The following is a 19,292-nucleotide window of genomic DNA, read 5'->3' on the forward strand; positions in this document are numbered from 1 at the left end:
ATTTCTAATGATATAAACTATAAATATTGTATTCATTTTTTTGATAACTTAAGATGCTTCAGGAGACATAAGAAGGTCGATCTTTGTTTACATTACAGTGTTGCAGTTAATAGCCGCGGCAACCCGATATGTCCTACCTGACTATTACCTACTCAAAACGTTACAAGTTTATAATATAATTTCTAACGTTTGGAGACAGCAAATTAAATAATGTGATATACCGTTGAATTCGTTTCGAAAAAAACTATCAGGCTATGAAAAAAAAAATATATAGTTCCATTTAAAAAACTTATTTTGACTTTGAAATTCCTCCTCCCTACTATTCCAGGTCCGAAAAAAATTACATCATATGATTGTACCCTACAAACCAAACAATTTTTGTAAATAAATTTTGTTCGTAACTTCAGTGCGTCACGACATATTTACTTTGCTAGATAAACGAAACACACTGTATATCGCCCTGGGTTTCATAAATTGAAATAGATAGTGCAAGCGCAAACACGAGTTTACTCGTGACCGGTCAACAACGTTTTAAAACTGGAACTACTGACAACCAATGCAATGGATTTGAAATTAAGGGAGGGAGAGCCAAATGAATGTGTGAATATAATCAGTTCGCCATTTTCAATGCTTATCATAAAAGCTGCTGATAGGAATTGTTGATAACTAATTGTAGTGTACGTAAGTTTGCTTACATGAAAGTGGCGACGACGTTCGTAGTGGGCCAGCCGAGAACGAAGCTGGTTTCCTGGGATTTGCTCGTCTCAGCCACGTCCTCTATGTGGCCCGCCGTCAACCAGAGTTCGCTCATCTTCACCGATTGCTTCAGCTTGAAGTTACCCCCGCTTCGTGCCTTCGCGATGAGCAACAGATCGGAGAACAGAAAGAGGTGTCTCTCCTGTGACTGCACACCCTGGAATTCGTTGGACAATTTTATATTTGGAAATCGGCAGCTTGGAAAGCAGAAGTCTAGTTTACTAATTGTGTTTCATTAGTCTATATAAAATGTGGGAGAACGTGCGAGAATGTACACGAATACAAAAATATATGTTACGTTAAATGTATAAACAATAAAATGCATGTTACACTGTTTACTTTCATTTAAATTTCAATGTTAGCTGTGTAAAAATACTTTTTAAATTGTAAAAATATGAATTTGCATGAACATCCGCAGTACATTTATGAGAAACACGTTAAACTATTTTGCTTAATTCTCATTCTTGATTCCTGCGGGTACATTTAAGATCTCTCTGTTTGTGATTTATTTGTAGCTCGAATATTCCGTGTATATTGTTTCCTACCGTGGTGAATTGAACCGGAGTTTCCAGGAGGAAAGTCCTGGGTGGAGATTTGGGGGCTGGTGAGTTGCTGGGCACATTCAACGACTTCTGCGACAGCACTCTCGTCAGCCTTCCAGGGTTCCCACCACTTCTCTTGCGGATCAGACTCTTCATTTTCTGAAAGAAAACGACCACGTGCAATGAAATGAACGTAAATACCATTCGAAAAGAATTTATTTCCAGTGAGGATTCGTGGGGAAGCCCGGTAATCGAACTTCGAAGCGGTACCGCACACGCTTGGCAGCCACTAGTGCACACTAAAATCTATTGTCTCGAGAGTGTATTACCCATAGGTTCGCGTGATATTTCCTAGTGAAAACAAGTCCAAGATCTTAAACTATTTTTAATCGCAAATAGTTGAATGTTCTCTATTTGATAAAATTATAACAGAAAATAATTCGAATAAAGTACCGTTGATTCGATACAAAAAGTACGAGTAAATTTTAATTCGAAACTCTCCCCAGGTTCGAGAATCGTCGACCAAAGTCTCAGGCTAATAACCGTCGACCGTTAGGTTGGGGTTTATGATACGATACCTGAGGAGCGTGCTATTGTTTAGGAACATCTGCTACTAATACTAACGCTTCAGGCGGCCAATTAAGGTAGGGATTATGGCCCTAGAAACAGCTTCATTGTTACGAACTTTCTGTAAACGTTTTCAGCGTCGTACTGTCTTGTCTTTACTGGCGAATGACGTATCATAAAACCACGATTGGGGGCTGCGTACTTTTATTTGCATTTTCTTTTACATTGATCTATGGTCGAGCTCGACTCCTTTTTATTTCATTTCAATGAGTCCTGCAGGTGCACCATTCATCTTTATTTAAAAATCGGGCTTCTAAAAGAGACTTTCCCGAAACTGACCCAACAATTTCGCGCTGCAGATGCTCTTTACGACAATGCTATTTGAAAATCGTAGTTTCAGAACTGACTTTTACAAAACTTGACTTAACAGTTATGCTGCAGGTGCGCTATGAACCTGTATAAAAATCACAATTTGAGAACTGGCTTTACATAATTGAACTGACAATTTCTATAATAACTTGTACATATCTGCCATGGATCCTCATCAAACTGTATACACAATTTACCGGCAATTTACCTTTCGCCGTTAATTAACTACCATTAATTCTCCAAAGCTTAATAATACTTTACGATTTCCTCCGACGGTTTAGAGATTCTAGGCGGTTCTTTTCTGACGGGATAGAGCTACGTCAAACTAGGAGACGGTCGAGCACAGCCGCAGCTGACAAATAACGCTACCAAATATAGCGAAGCGACCCCCGGGTCACACGAAACTCGAAGCCACGAGCAACAGGACAGGTTGATTAACATACTTCGTTTTGACATGGCCGACATATTAGACATCGGGAACCTTTCTCTCTCCCACGTTATTCTCTTGACCTTTTTCTTTTACGAAATCGATTGGACCAAGTTCTATCCAAATTTGTCACGGACCACGAAGATGCGCGGCATTGGGAAACGAATATGGTTGACAGATACGGACCAAGTCGCAGTCTCTGTGGCCTGATGTAGCCATTTGTTTTTTAAATAAATTTTCTATATTTTTTCTTTTAATCAATAGAGAATTTCTTGAAATCCAGAAATTTTATTTACGAAGGCATGCCATTTTCCAATTTGGTGATATGTCGAAGAAATCCTATGTCAGGCCACAGCCATAAGTGCCTATTTTAAGAAAATTTTTGATTTTTTCTTTGCAGTGCTCACGTGTGTATGCTGTAGAATCAAATAACACCACGTTAATGATACTATAACACCGGTTTTTGTTGATTTAAATGTTCAATAAGACATAATAAAAGTCTATAAATAATCCATCCTGTAGTTTCTTTGCAAAAAATGTTTCTGAAAGTACTTCTACTTCTAGGGCCATTATAGCGATGTAGTCCCTTTAAGTATGCAATCAAAAGTACATCCAGCTAACAGATTAATTCCAACGTACTATTTTACTCATTAGTACGTTAAAAAAGAAGGGAAATTACCAATCGTAGAATGTCCGGCGAGACGCGTGGGAAAGGGCCATCGCGTCCGTAGTGCGGGTAAACGAGCGACTGCGCTTTTTCCGCGCGTTGAAAGGGAAAAACGTTCTAGCGTGTTCGTGAGAATCGTCGAAACGCATCCCGCAAAACGCTTGGGACGATTCTCAGCCCACGTTTCCACAGGAAGCATCGAATTTAGAGGAAGAGGGCGTTCTATATTTTCGTTTAGGTTAGCGGAATTGAAACAGTACCGTGGTGAGAACATCTCGTTCGTGCAGTCGAAGGTTGTCGCCAGGGAACAGCTCTTGGATCCGATGGAGATCGCCCTCGAGCTGACCGCGCTGGAGGACGGCGCCGCTGCCGACGGTTCCGTTTCCGTTCTCCACCAAGTTCCTCGCTTCCTGGCCCAGATACCTTTCGTATTCGGCCAGCCTCTGGACCTGCAACATTCCGAGTCAATTTTTATTAATTATTGTACCTACTTGGTAGATGATGGGGTTAGATAATTGTATCGAGGACCATAGGGAAGAAATGCCTCTGATTAAAGCCAGGGATTCAAGAAGATGGCTCTTTGTTCAATGAGTCATTGCTCAGTCGACCGAGAGAATCAAATCGATGTTGAATACATTACTCTCCAGAACCAGACTTTCTACTGAAAAGAAGTCTTCTGAACTCTTAAAAACTGTTAATTTACTAATTTGATAATTGTATGTTTACTAATATTCTTCCGAGTAATAAATCTCCGTTTTTCTTGTATCGAGAAACGTACACTGTTTCTGCATATCATAAAACACCAGAACATACATGCACTTCATATTAATACATTACTTTGATAAATGAACGTAATGGGTATTCGAAAAAGTTCGTGGCGTTTTGTCGCCCGATCAAAGCGAGAATGCTACGCAGGTATGTGAAAAAATTTGTGATTTTTACGGACAAAATGCTCTATCAAAATTTTGATGCCAAAGATGCATCACGCTGTGGTCGACCAACCACAGAACGACGCGATAAAATCATGTAAACGGTTGAGAAACGCCACGAACTTTTTCGAATACACAATAATTAATCTATCAAGTGTGTCAATTCTCTTGCCTTCTCCGAATAATTCCTCTTTTCAAGAACCTCATAGTCAATCGTTCCCAAGTAAAATCGTAAAGCAGTTCCATTCAAACGATACCTCTGAATCTGCGATTTTTGTTTCCACAAAATTTTCACGCTGAACGAGCGAGGCAATTACTATCGACGATGCATCGAGTCGAGTTATATAAATTCGCGGCGAGTCACAGCTCAACCATTCGGCGAATAGACTACACAAGCGGTTAATTCATTGCTTACGATTAGTTGCGACGAGCTGCAAAGTGGTTTGCATCTATCGCTCGGGTTTCTGTTGTTTACCGCGTGCGAAATAACCCACATAAACACACCTATAAACGTTTTCGTCGGGATCGGTGCCAAGAAACCGTGCCGATTACCACTGGGTCAATTTCGGGAGGATCGACTCGAGACATCGACGGAAATATCGCGTTTATTGTTGCGATTTCCTGGGGTAGGTAGATTTATTTATTCGTTCAACAGGTGGATTCTCGATGGTGAAAATAAATGTTTGCGATAGCAAGTGCGAGTATGAATAGATGATGTAGCAAATAGTAAGCGAAAGAGTACGGTGAAGTGATTCATAAGTTGATTCAAAGAAACATTAATATTAAAACCACCGAAGTCGACGCATACCTATCGTATCTACAATCTTTAGAATCTATATCTTAGAAATCTAGATTTCTAGAACCTTCATCTACAATCTTTCGGAACTCTCTCTTTCAGGGTTTGACTTGGTGATTGGTATTAACTCTTAACCCTTTCAAATAATCCCCTGAGACACAACAATACCTGCTACGAAGGATGAAGATACGCACACTTTTGTTTTACTCGAAAGTCAACGTTTTCGCATCGCTACTCTTTATTGTAAGTATCCACGTGCACTGTCAAATTTGTTATCAAAATGTAACCAGCTGTACGATTCGCGCGTGTAACCAGCCACCCACGCGGTACAAGAGTTCCGTAACTCGTAACAAAAGCGTACCACATCTTTTCTCACACGTACCAAACCAAGAATCGGATTTGGTGTCATTCGTAGAGCGGGGATTTGATCGACAGGCCTGTTCGAGGTCAGCCTAATCAGTACTTAATCCTACCGTTTCGAAAGAGGACTTGAAACGTTAACGACCCTAGATTCGACTCCACTCCGGAGATTAAAGGCAACGTTCGATCATTCATTGATAGATGATCGGACGGGAATCACCGATTATCATAAACTCGCAGGAGTGGTTGATGGGGAACAATCAGTGCTTGATTAGAATTCTTTGGTTAAAGGCTTTGACAGAGGTCTTGGATACAAATTTTGGCCGAGGAATAATATGAAACTAACAATTTTTTATCTGCAAATGTGGAGCAAGCGAATATTAGATACAGCGTAAATGAGGGCCCTTTTTAGAAACAAAATTTGTCATAGAAAAATAAATATTCTTTCTTATTTTTTTCATTTTATGATTTGTTGTCGTTTGAAGTCAGATATTATCAGAAACGATAAACGAAAATTGTATGCAATAATATTTTTCTTTTAACCAGTAAATTCAACATCACTTTTTATCGTTATTTTTATATAAATATAAATTCTTTATATCGCCAACGAGAGACTTTCGAGCCCACCCAAATTCAAAATTCCAGCGCACTCGTACAATAAATCAGTCGATGCCGTGAAGCGTCTGTGATTTTTTTAAACAGTGGCTCTTTACCCAACGAAATCTCTTTGATCGAGAAGTTCCGAAGCGCCGAGAGCTACTACTCTTCGAATGTTTCTCTCTCACCGTTCACGATAGTTTCCTGCAACTAACTTGTACCTACAGTTGTGGAGTCCGATGCGTAGCCCTCGTCGACGAACACGTCCAAGTATTTGATGAACATCGCGATCTACTTGAGAGCAGCGAACGCGACACGCGTTTTTCTCGACGCACGACGCTCCAAGACGATCCGTGGACGACTCGACGCTCCTTTAATTTCACTCGACATCGAGAGCACAAGGCGTGGCGACCGGTTGCACGGCTCGCACCTCGAACACTGAAGAACGAACGTGATTTTCACGCGCAACGCGTTGCTCCGTTGATACATCTTTCGCGCTCAATGAATCATCGAGCCACCGGAAGTAACCACTCCGCCTCGAGAGCGGAGGCTGGCTCGTGTGTCACCGATTTTCTCACCTGCGGCGAACGTTTGCTTCTCGTCTCGATGCACCGGTGATTACCTACGCGCCGTGACCGAACGCTATCGTTCTTTCTGGCCTGAAGAAAGTGTTTCTTCGGGTTATACGCGTGAAAATCGTGTTCTTGCATTTTTTTATTCCTCGACGAAAGGTTTCTTCGTTTACGATAAGCTCTTTCGCTTTTACTCGGTGATTGAACCTGCTTTGGATTTCGTTATCGCCGAGCGCAGACGATTTTTATCGGGTGGAACGTTCCGCTTTCGGATGTATGAATTTTTGTGTTGGATTGTTGAGGCTTATTGAGAGAATTAACACTAAACCACGAGTGATTCGATGACCGGTTTGGAATTTTTGTATACAATTCTTATATGCAATGTATGAATTATGTACAATTGTTTCGTGCGTTATTCAATTTTGATCCACGTGAACTATTTTTGCATTTAATTGAAACAAGTATCTTTAATCCTTTGGCTTACGATCTACTGTAGGATCGTGTGTGCCATAATCAGGTATAAAATTCCTTGCGCCCTTTCATTTCGACATGTCTGACACGTGTTTTTCCTGTTCGACTCAAATTCTATGCCACGAATCTCACACATTGTTATAGGCCAAAGGGTTAATGTATCGATAAAATTAATAATTTAGTGATTTTGAGAACAAGTTTGAAGAACACGACTCAAATTGGCAAGCTTGATAGATCTTTAGTGTCAATGGAGGCTTGTTCTACAGCTTTAGTGCCAAATAAGAATTGATCTAGAGCGTTAGTGTCAAATGAGAATTGATTTACAGCTTAAAGAGGTTACAGGTTTAAGACTAGTCAATCGTCCTATCACGGTAGAAAGTGTTAAAGGAAAAATTGCATTTCTCAAATTTTTTCGAATTCCCTGAGATCATCTCATCGTTGTAGTTTTCTATAATTCTCATAGTTCCCAGTGAAAACCCCTGTTATCTATAAGTATCGATGACAGTTAACCTAGAGGTGACTAAAAATGGAGACGATAGTGTCTCATAGCGAGGTCTTCGATCAGATCACCTCAAATCAATCCAACAAACGCGCCCCGTCGATTCTTTTCCCATTTCATCGCTCACTTGTCGCCAATTACCGCCGAACGCTCATTACCGATCCGTAGATTTCTCTTTCGCGATGCAATTTTCACAGTTCGACGTCGCCATTGGCATTCTTCGAGCATCATCGACCGTGGGCACGTACAATTCCCTTCCAGCGCTCCGTCGTTCTCCTCGTTTTCTTTCGTTCCGTTTCCCATCGTCATTGTTAAAGCGACACGTACTTTTACGCGGCATTCTTATCCCGACATCGTTTCTAAGCCCCTTTTCGCACACTTTCACCGCGCCGTGTCCATTATATTCTTAGGAATCGCTCGAACATGGAACGCGGCGCTGTTCGCCAGCCGTGGTATGCTCTCGATCGCCGTTCGATAGTTGTTATCGGGTCACGAGTCGGTCCTGCGATTTTCACAAACCGACGAATTATCTCGATGGCAAAACTTCTCAGTCCTTTTGTCTCGCGACATCCTATATTCCGTCCAATCGAAACATTCGCGGATCTAATAGTTTCCGTGCTCTATACACGTCAAATGTATTTCTGTACGAATGCGTCTATATCATGGGACTTGAAGATAGGACTATTTTTTAATACGCTTTTGTTTCTTCACTTTAACATTTTTTATTGTATGACACGCTGAAGGAATGGTACACGCAAGTGCGTTGGTATATTCATATTGAGATGTTCTGGACTGTCAATTTTGTTTCCTTTCTTTTTTTTTTTAATCCATAAGGAATTTTGTCACGGAGTATTATATACATATTCCTTTATTGGGTTGTCCAGAAAGTTTGTGTCAATGTTTAAGAAAAATTGAAAGGCACATTTGAGTTTTGATATATATTTATTCAAACCTGTACCACCTATTAAAAATCGACATGGACTTTCCAGACAACCCAATATATTTTGGGAACGTACATAATTTACTTTCAATGAAAATAAGAAAAAATTGTACATGGTACAAGTGATTTTGCGCTGACCCTTTAGGAAAGGGTATGCTCATGGTTGCCATTATTTCCGAAATCGAAAGATCAAGACACGGTTGCATTAATATCAGTAATCTAAAAGTATCTAATCGGTAAGCTACTTTGGCTTCGTGAAGCTTGGTAAGAGGCTTTATTATAAGCCAGCTATATCCACAACTGACGCAAGATGTCTACCTGGTGAAACGAGATTATTATAAATACTGACACACGTTTAGTTTCTTTTTGTTGGCACGTTTTAGACGTTGTTCTCATTTCCCCGGACGTGTTTCCCACAGGTCGTTACGGGACGTCGACGACAATCGGCGATTTAAAAGTCTAATCGAATTCCATAACGTTTTGCAGCCAGCAAGTAACGTATTGCACAAAATTGCGGAAACCGTGTAGTTCGTGATCCGCTTGAAATCCATTAAAGAGTCTAGCACTGAATCTGAGAGGAGCTTCGACTCGAATGTCTCCACGCACGCTGCTATACAAGGAGTGCGATTATATCGTACCCGTGCGCCATAGAAAGTTCCGTGAAACGTGTATTTTTAATTCGATACTCGATGAAGAAAAGTTAATACTCAGATTCTGGCGTAGGAATTCTCTATGCAAGCACAGGCAAAGTCGATAAATGTAGTAATTGGAGAGTTTCAAAACATGTTTTCCGGCGGAAACAAATTTCTTGAAATTTGGTTAATTGCGAGACTATTCATATAGATTGAAGAATAATGTTTACTCTAATTCTGGCACAGAAACTCTACTACTTTTATACGAATACTAAAAATTAGAGAGTAATCGAAGAGTCCCAAAACACGCTCTTTAGTAGAAACACATTACGTGAAATTTTGTTCAACTACAGAACTATTCAATATTCCTATAGATCAAAAAGTAAAGAAGCTTCGAAGAAAAACGTATTCTAGGCGTTCACTAACAAAAAAACCCTCGAATAATACGAGAATGTACTCCTCGACTTATCAATGGAATGCCATTTCTGATTTGTGTTTTATTTTGTCACCTAGAACGTCCATCATTTTCAAGTGAATTCCGCTCGTTTATAAGGATGAAAAATTCGAAGGAATGGCGTCGCCCACCCGCTTGTAAAACTGCCACGAAACCCTCGGATCGGTGCCCCTCGTCTGCTCCGACACAAAGGGGCACCGGTGCGTCCAATCGGAGCTCGAGATCAGCGAAATAAATACATACGTCGAGACGCTCGCTCGAGTGGGCTCCGTTTCAAAAGAGATTTCTCACAAATCCCCGGTTCGGAAGGGTGTCCCTGGAAAACGGGACATTTCTTCCAGGGTGGGTTTCACGAACACGGGGTAGCGAGCACGCATGTGGGGCTCGTTGCCGATTCAGCTCGACGAGTCGGAGGTCCTTTTCGCATATTAAAAAGGCGCACAAAGGAGCGACGCATCGTCACGAGGATTCTCGCAGTCGAAGGAAACTACGAAGGGGAAGAAAAACAAGCATAATGCGTTCCCAGCGAGAGGATTCCCTCGAAAAGTCTTGACACGTTTGGGTTAAACACTGCTAATTAAAGAATATTTTCGTTTCAGAAAAAATTAATTTCTGTAAAGAGAAAATTCGCAGAAAACTGACCAAAGGTCAAACAGGTATTTGTAATTCTATCAGGGTTTTTTATAGTCTACTATGCTCCACGTATGTATGCAAGTTTCTTGAGATCTCTTTGGATCGTAATTTGTTTCACGATTTACGAAAATGGTGATTGTACACTTACGAGTGTAGTCTAGTAATAGGCTATCAATTGAACTAATATTTTATGTTCCCATCATTGTATGAATTATGAAATATTATCATAATTTGATTGAATCATACTGATATTGTAAAGATAAGAAATATTATTGAATTTAACTGTATGTCGAATCGCTAGGGCTTGGTAAAATGTTAATATGCGTGAAAATTAATGAGACGTATACTCTACCAACCTTCAGACATAGTCTCTACAACAAAAGAATTTGAAATCACGTTTGAACAAAAATTACTCCTACTTGAAACACACCCGAAATTACAACTTTCATCTTTCGAATTTTAGTCAGGTTTTCGAAGAATCGATACGTATTTCGAGGGGATTGCTCGCGAGTAGAAAAAGTGATCGACCAAAGGGCTGAGGGCCTTCCAAGGCGATTAATTTGTCGAGGCATAGGCGGTACGATAATTTGCCGGCCGCAAACGATCAATCATTTAATTAGTCAGCGAGAACGTGCACGCTCGCTCGCCGCTGGAAATTGTTCGAATCGCGGTGAATGGAAGAGAAAGGTCGCGAGGATTCGCGCATGTCGCGACGGCCTTTTTGCTCGGCTCGTCTCGCCTAAGTATTCGTGAATGCATACATCAGCCAATCGAGGATGGCTGAATACGTACGGATATGGTATTATACGTGGCAGCAGCCGTGTATCTGGAAGCGTACCTAAACGTATTCTACCGTTAGTCCCGCTCGTAGCATCGACCTCGCGACTCCGAACGTTCGCACCGTTTCTTGACGGATTGTTTACGCCTATCCATAGAATACCCCTTTGGAATCCCGATTGGCCCTTTGGCATCTTCGAGGAACTTTTTCGATGTTGCGAGCATTCGATCGAGAGGTCTTAGAAAGCTGAGAAAACTCTACTCTTTATGAATTTTTCCCTCGAATACTGACAATGATAGGTATCTCGAACATTCCATGTTTGTTATACATATTTCGAAAAGAACCGAATTGTTTTTTTCGTAAAGATATCTGAATTTTTCTGGCGTCCCTGATTTTTTCAAACAGTCGACGATAGTAATCTCAAACTTTGCACAGTTGTTTATACATATCTCAAGAAGACCTGGTACTTTTTTTCATAGAGGCATATGAATTCTTCCAGCATCTGTGAGTTTTTTAAACAGTGATCCTTTGTCCAAAGAAATCTCTTCGATCGAGATGTCTTCAACTATCGAGATCTGCTCTTTCTGAAATTTTGTTCTCCCATCCCGTTTGCGATAGCTTTCTCCAACTTTGCAAGTTTCTTTATACGTATTTCAAGAGACCTTACAGTATCCGGGGGGGCCCCCCCAAAATACATGAATTTTCCTAGCATCTGTGATTTTTTTCAACATTCCGTTGCCCTTGAGCATCGTCTTTGTCTCTTAACGGTAGCGGTGTATTCGTTGCCTCTAGGTTTCCACTTCCAGCACCGATCGAGGCGAGTTCGTTTATATAACGTAATGGGCATTAATAACACGGCATCGAGGTCGAATCCACGAGGAATGCATAACGCGCGTACCAATGCCGAGAGGAATGCAACGTGCATTACGTACGATGTAGTGGCGTGTACAAGCGCGAACCGTACGGAGCACGTTGCAAGAAACGCGAGGATATACGTCGACTACCGAAGGGATTACGAAACGCCGTATATATCCACGACGGACAATAATTTCGCGGCGATCGAGGCGCGACTGACGTGGAATGTGTAATAACTTCTCGGTCGAACGAGAAAATAAAAGCAGCACCAGCTGGGAAATTCGATTGAACCTATTATCGTATAATCCTCTTCCCGTTTCTACCCGAAGAGGCTCTCGAGGAAGGCGTATAGAAGCCATCGGAGCCTGATCCTTTGCGGTATCGATCCGCTGAAACCATACGATGATCGATGGTCGATTACGTATCAATCATCTCGCGGGAGCGTTCGAAACTATAGCTAGGAATCGGAACAGCGCCCAACGGAATTAAACTCCATGGAAAATAGCTTGGAATGCGTTTCCTCGACCTTTTGGTGCAAGAGGAATTTTAATAATTAATATGGTTCAGTATATTAGGTACCGGAAAAAGTTCGTGCGGTTTATTCGTTAATTGCAACTGTATATTGATTTTCGTGTGGTAATTGGAAACTGTAAACATGAGTTTGGTTTCATTTTAACGCTTGATCTTTGTAATTGGTATGTATTAGAGATCACGGTTTTGAACGGGTATCGAAATACACGGGTACAGTAACCATTTATTTTTAAATACAAACTTTTATGTAAAAAAAAGCTATTATTCTAAAATAATGATCCTTATTAATTTTGAAAAAATTGATAAGTAATAAAACAAATAAATAAAAAAATGTAAACATAAGAAGAATAAATATTATTAATACAAAAGAAAAACTCGTTTGTCACCAGAAAATGTCGACACTTTAGTTTTTTTTATATCAAAACAGTGATTTAATTGATTAAATTTTATTATGAAACGATATATTGTCTATTGTTATCCGTGACTTCAACATTTATTTCAACTAATAAATAAAGTTTTACAAATTACACTAAAAAATGTATTCTATGATATTTATTCTTCCTATGTTTACATTTTTCTTATTTATTTGTTTTGTTACTTATCAATTTTTTCAAAATTAATAAGGATCATTATTTTAAAATAATAACTTTTTTTACATAAAAGTTTGTATATAAAAATAATTGGATACTGTACCCGTGTATTTCGATGCACGTGTACGTACCTGGATATCCGTGTATCCGTGTATTGTGATACCCGGGTATCCGTGTGTTAAGATATCCGGGAGCCAGCGTGTTTCGATACCTGGGTACCCGTGTATTACAAATACACGGATTAAAACACGGATCCTTTAATTACCCGTGTACCCGGGTATTTCGATATACGTGAAGTTTGGATCTTTAGTATGTATGCTCTGTGGAGTTCAATTGTTTCGTTGTTGCGTAGCTATAGGAACAGTAAACATGGACAGCGAAAGAGTAAAAATTCGTGCTTTTATTCTTTACGAATTTAAACTTGGCAGTACAGCAGCAAATGCAGCAAGACGCATTTGTAGCGTTTTGTGGGGAAGGTGCTGTTAGTGAAAAAACCACACAGAAATGGTTTAAAAGGTTCAAAGAAGGAAATGAATCGGTAGATAACGAACGCGTTCAGGGCGTCCATCTGTCATCGAAGACGAAAAAATTCAAGTATTCGAATGTAAAGAATCTACCGCGAGAAAGCGAATTCAGTAATTTAATTTTCACAAAAGATTGGGCAAATGGATACCGCGCCGTTTAACGGAAGAGAACAAATACTCTCGGCTGAGCATTTGCAATATCCATTTATCGATCGAATTTTAACTTGTGATGAAAAGTGGGTGGAATATGATAATGTACGACGATCACACCACTGGGTTCAGAAGGGGTCATGTGCAACAAGAACCACACCAAAACCGTAACCATAAATGGTGATTATTTCGTTGAACCTATGATTTAAAACAGATTTGAGTATTTGTATTTTTCTCTGAAAATCCGCACGAACTTTTTCCGATACCTAATATAATATTCTATGGTTGAAGAACATGGATGGGGGTCTACGACGAGCACGTAAACTGGAGGTGCCACGGTGGCCCTAATGTAGTTAGCTAGTCATAGCCATAGTTGGCATTAGACAGCCAGACTAAAACACGTGAAAATTTGTGTGTAATTAGAATTTCATGTCGAGACTGTTGAAGGTTAGATAATGTAACATTTGTCGTAGAATTTAATTCTTTAACCCCATCAAATTCATAAATCCTATCAAAATTTATTTTCATTCCCGCCTCACCGTTGGAATTAACTTTTTTTATTTCTTTAATGAAAACTCCTGACCCGCGCTTTAAATTTCCATTTCTCCAAAGTGAGACCACCCTTTGTATGGTTTCCTATTTATTAATATTCCTTTAAAACTAGAGTAAGTACTTTATTTGCTGATAAAGGACAGCAGAACTGCAATAATCAAAGCGATCAGTTCAACAAATAGCTTCTGTAAAACAAATCTGATTCGTTGCCTAGCCATCGTCTTCTCCATGCCGATAAACGATCCTCTGATCGTCCTCTCGCGCAATAAACGAGACTCTCGTGTAATAAACGAGGCTTTACCATACTCTCTCATTTTCGCTAAGCTTTGTAAATAGAGATCGTTTCGTTATCGTAGAACGTTCGTCGCAGAGTAAACAGCCCCGAGGACCCCATTTTGATTTCTTCGAAAGAAAGTTTTTACGGTGCCAGGACGGAATGAACCTGTTCCTCCGGTCACCGAGCCCCTGAAACGAGCTAACGGACGAGGAACACTGGATAAGACGTACCGACTACCGCGAGGAGGATTACGAAACGATCACGGGTATCCGTGAGCGACGATCATTCCTCGGCGAAACCACCACGCGTTTACCCACATTCGCCTTTCGCTGTTCGCGCGTGTCACGTGCCTGGAGAGGAATCTCCAGCGGGCCTGGAGAAGAATCTCCAGCGGGCCTGGAGGCTCCTCGAATTTTTCTGCGAGCCATTAGTACAGTCAAATACTCGAGTAGGTAAACAATATTATTAGTGAATTACCACTCGAACATTTGAGCATTCAAATTCTGTGCACGCTGACCGAGTGGTTGAAAGGGAATTTTTAACACGATAAGCAAAAATCTGTCGTAAATTTATCAAATTCGTGGATATTTTTAATTGAAAAACTTTTCGTAATATCCGATAGCTCGTTCTTCGTCTTTCGTACTATTTTAATAAATATTTTGCTGACGGGGACTTTAGAGCAACACGATGAATGCGCGTTTACAGTTGAAGAGAGAACACTGAATTTACAGATTTTTACAACTCTTACCTAGTTTTATCATAGATACGGATTTTGTACATTATTCTATATTAATTAAAGTAGATATAGTATGTATGAAAACAAATAATAGATTTTGTTCTAGATACACTCAGTCTCATAAATATTCGTACCCTCTATGTCTATTAAAGAAGTTTGTCTAAATTAAATAATAGTTTCGATATTTTCAAATAAATGTTCAATTATAAATATGTACATGAATAAACTTTACACTAGTATATATATATACATATGTATTTAAATATAGAAAAATTTATTTGGAAATTTTATTTTATTTTATTTTATTCCTTCAATAAACACAGAGGGTACGAATATTTATAGAACCGACTGTATATATCTTCTAGATTCTTCTATATCATTTATTTTGTCTATGACAAAAGTTTGTAAAAGTTGTACCATTGTTATACATAATTATCTAAACAGATTTTTCCATTGTAGACTATTCTATTCTATTACAATTACAACGGACACACATGGATAACAGAATTAAACAAATATCAAAAGCGAACATAACAGATATATAAATAAAAATGCTTATAAAATAAAATGCTTCCGCCCTAAAGTACCTCAACTTTGAACCTTCAAACTCAATATATCTCAAAATGGAGTACGTCTCCTATCCCCAGGTGAGACTTGTTTGAATCCGTATCCCGAATGATTCTGCCACGAGAATCCACCATCGTCCACAGCGATAGGCTCAAAAAGGAGCGTGCTCTTGTTTCGGTTCCCTGTTGTTCATTCATTAAGTTCGTGCATCGACAGGCAAGCGAAATACGTGTAATTCGCGGCATGTAGCAGCGATATACTCTTTAGCGGCAACGAAGGTAGTGCCAAGCCTTGGCTTAGATTCCAGGTTTGTCGCGTACGCTAACCGGCGGCCATTGGCGTAGGGGGTTCGATTCGGACCGAGACTCGCATTGTACCGTACTTTCTCCTCGCAAGCAAGATCGTGACACGTAATTGCATACTTTCGTCGACTAGCTATGATGAAAGTTCCAACGGGAAGCCAAGAGACATGGCGTTATTCGCGCTGCCTTCTTTGTACACAACGTTTCTCTCGAAAAGTCAGGAAAAAATTATTGGAGGTAAAAGGAGGCTTATACTTAAGCTGATTTTGTGCATGGATACTCGATAGGGACCGATGGTTCCTTTTTTAGTGTTGATTTCCGTAATAATGAATCGTGGTTTTACGGTAAACAAACTGGTTCTACAGACATTGATCTAGATCTAGTGATTGTCGAGGGTGAAAGGGAAATGATTACTCATTGTCAGTGAAAATTGAGTTGTATTGTATGGAAAACGATGAAAGATGAGAAGCGAGGAAAATGGAATAAGCACTTGCTGGTCAAAACAAAAATATATACTGCTATGTCCATTTCTCTGTTACTTTCATTATCTACTAGGCGGGTGAATAACGATAATTTTCCGCATATGGTTTCTATTCGATACCGATAATTTCAATTCGATTTCTATAAAACGAAGTAGATCGCGAGCCGAGATATAAACTCATAATAACGACAGGTCACCAGAGGGAACGTAGAAGACATTTACATTCCAACAATAAAGAACTCCAAATAACCGTGATCACAGACCTAATCGATACGATATTCAACGTTTCCCTAATACTTAACGACTCCCTCGTAAAAGTCCATCGAGAGGAGACACGGCCGTCCGGCCCGAGCTTAGCCTATTCTGCGGCACTAAAAAGAGACGTAAACAACAACAGAATAATCGCGAGTTGGTATAAAAACGAGCTGTTCGAACCAGGAAACGATTCTGCAAGATTTACAGCGAAGCACGCGAACCTCAAGGGACCGCAGCTCCACGCCTCTGCGCTTGCACGTACACACCTTTACTATTTAGCGGCACTTCGTAATAACCACCGGCAAAGGTATTCGAGCCTCGACCAAGGAATCTCATTCCGTTCACCTCGATGACGGAATTCCGATAGCGGAGCCCCGGCCGAGCCTTCTGCTCCGTGCGCCAGTCCGTCGATTCCCTCTCGTGACTCGAGAGAGTCCCACCGCTGCTTCTGAATAACGATATAATTGCGAGGACACCCCGAGCACGACGCTTCCGAGTCTAGATCGGTCACCTGTCACCAGCTGGAGAAACGATTTCTCTCGGTCTACCATCCAAACGAACGCATCCAGACGTTACAATTTGTTGCATGATAGGCGATCGATCGTGAACCGTCCGAGAGGAGATCCGCAGCCTTAATCCCCGACGGACAGGTAACTCGTATTAGGCACAACGTAGTACCGTTAACCGCAGCTTGGAAGACGCTGCTGCTCGTCTAACCGACGCGTTGCGTACCGTTGGCCAGATGCGATCGAATTTATTTAGATTAATTTTGTTCAGATTTTCGTTCTACCGCGTATTTGTAATATTAAGTGTAATGTATTAGATCGAGCCATAAGTAACTTCCGATGCAGCTAAATAGAATCTCATTGTTCGTATCTACCCACTATGAGTTACCATGACAACAAGTTTTTGTTTTCACTATATGTGGACGAGACTTCTGTTAGTCTTTTGCTAACTGTTTTGTGTGATACACGTTACGTTAAACTGGTTTTTTTCAGCTCTGAAATGGATAGTCAAAAAGTACACATTCGTCATGTAATTCTTTGGGAATTTAAACAAAGCAATAGTGCTAAGGCGACAGTTGACAAAATATGCAGTGTATATCGTGAAGGACTAATAACTGATCGGGCAGTTAGAAATTGATTTATAAAATTCCGTTCTGAAGATACAACCTTAAAAGACGAACCGAGGGGGTTCCGACTTCCGACTTTGACGACAAACTTTTAAAGGCAATATTGGAGGAAAATCCACGTCAATCAACAAGAGGTATAGCAGAAAGGTTGAATACATCACAATCAACGGTTAACCGCCACCTGGAGAAATTAGGGAAAGTCAGCAAGCTAGGAGTATGGGTACTTCACAATCTCAGTGAACGGAATAAAGAAGACCGCATGTCAATCGTCACAAGTCTGCTCTCACGGGTAAAAAATGAATCCTTTTTAAACAAAATTGTAACAGGCGATGAGAAATGGGTTACCTATGACAATATAGTCCGCAAAAGACAGTGGCTTGATAAGGATCAACCCACCTCTACCAGATCCGAAAGCAAACATCCATGGCAAAAAGATTTTATTGTGTGTATGGTGGGATTGTCAAGGAATAATTCACCACGAATCGTTAAAGTCAAATTTAACGATTACTGTGGATAGATACGTTCAGTAGTTGCAAAAAGTGCAAGAGAATCTCCATGAAAAGCGTCCTGCACTCGTCAATCGCAGAAACGTCATTCTTTTACACTACAATGCGCGACCACATACAGCAAGGGTGACTCAAGAAAAGATTTTTGAGCTTGGATGGTCTGTTTTACCACATTCACCTTACTCCCCGGATTTTGCCCCGACAGACTACCACCTTTTCTGTTCCTTACAAAACGTTTTGAATGGAAAAACCTTTAATTCTGAAGAGCACGTCAGGCAGGCTGTCGAAAACTTCTTCCAGTCCAAATCAACCACATTTTACAAGGATGGAATTGATAAACTTCCAGGAAGATCGGAGAAGATTATAGATAATAGCGGTGAATACATAATAAATTAATATAATATTGTTATTTAAAGAGAGCAAAATAAATGTCTGATAAAAAAACGGAAGTTACTTATGACTCGACCTAATAATAGAGCATATTTCTGTGTAATTAAAGAAGGATTCGGATAAGGATACTAAATATTTTCTTTAGGCCTTTGCTGCCCGAATTTCCCGATTTCGATACGTTTATGTCGAGGGAGGCTCGACACCAGAGCATTTCAGCTTTTAAGCATTTTGCTTTGAGGCATTTCCGCTTCGAAACATTTAGTACCAAACCACAAGTTTCTCGACTTTTTAAATTAACCACTCTCGTAAAACAAACCACAACCTAACGTCCAGCCAATAGGACCGCGAGAGGTTACTGAGCCTCCTCTGGGGGTAAGAGACGTAAGTACTTCATTTTGAGAGATACGAAGTTTAAGGTTTCAGAGTTGAGGTATTTTAGGGCGAAAGCTTTTTGT

The 19,292-nt window shown here is 40.2% G+C and overlaps 1 protein-coding gene across 6 annotated transcripts in view; it reads right to left on the minus strand.

Moving 5' to 3' along the window:
* The window catches only part of LOC128892318 (rho GTPase-activating protein 20-like), a 223,089-nt gene that overhangs the window by 5,950 nt on the left and 197,847 nt on the right, over positions 1-19,292 (minus strand). For 5 of the 6 annotated variants that reach the window (XM_054152663.1, XM_054152662.1, XM_054152664.1 and 2 more), the window contains 3 exons: positions 3,589-3,777; positions 1,302-1,457; positions 696-913 (listed from right to left, as the gene is read on the minus strand). In XM_054152663.1, the coding sequence (XP_054008638.1) occupies positions 696-913; positions 1,302-1,457; positions 3,589-3,777 (563 nt within the window). Of the gene's footprint in view, positions 1-695; positions 914-1,301; positions 1,458-3,588; positions 3,778-6,235; positions 6,447-19,292 lie in introns of those variants that run through there. The other variant, XM_054152665.1, reaches the window with a different exon arrangement.

Source organism: Hylaeus anthracinus, unplaced genomic scaffold, assembly GCF_026225885.1.
Source record: "Hylaeus anthracinus isolate JK02 unplaced genomic scaffold, UHH_iyHylAnth1.0_haploid 12002, whole genome shotgun sequence".
Lineage (NCBI taxonomy): Eukaryota > Metazoa > Arthropoda > Insecta > Hymenoptera > Colletidae > Hylaeus > Hylaeus anthracinus.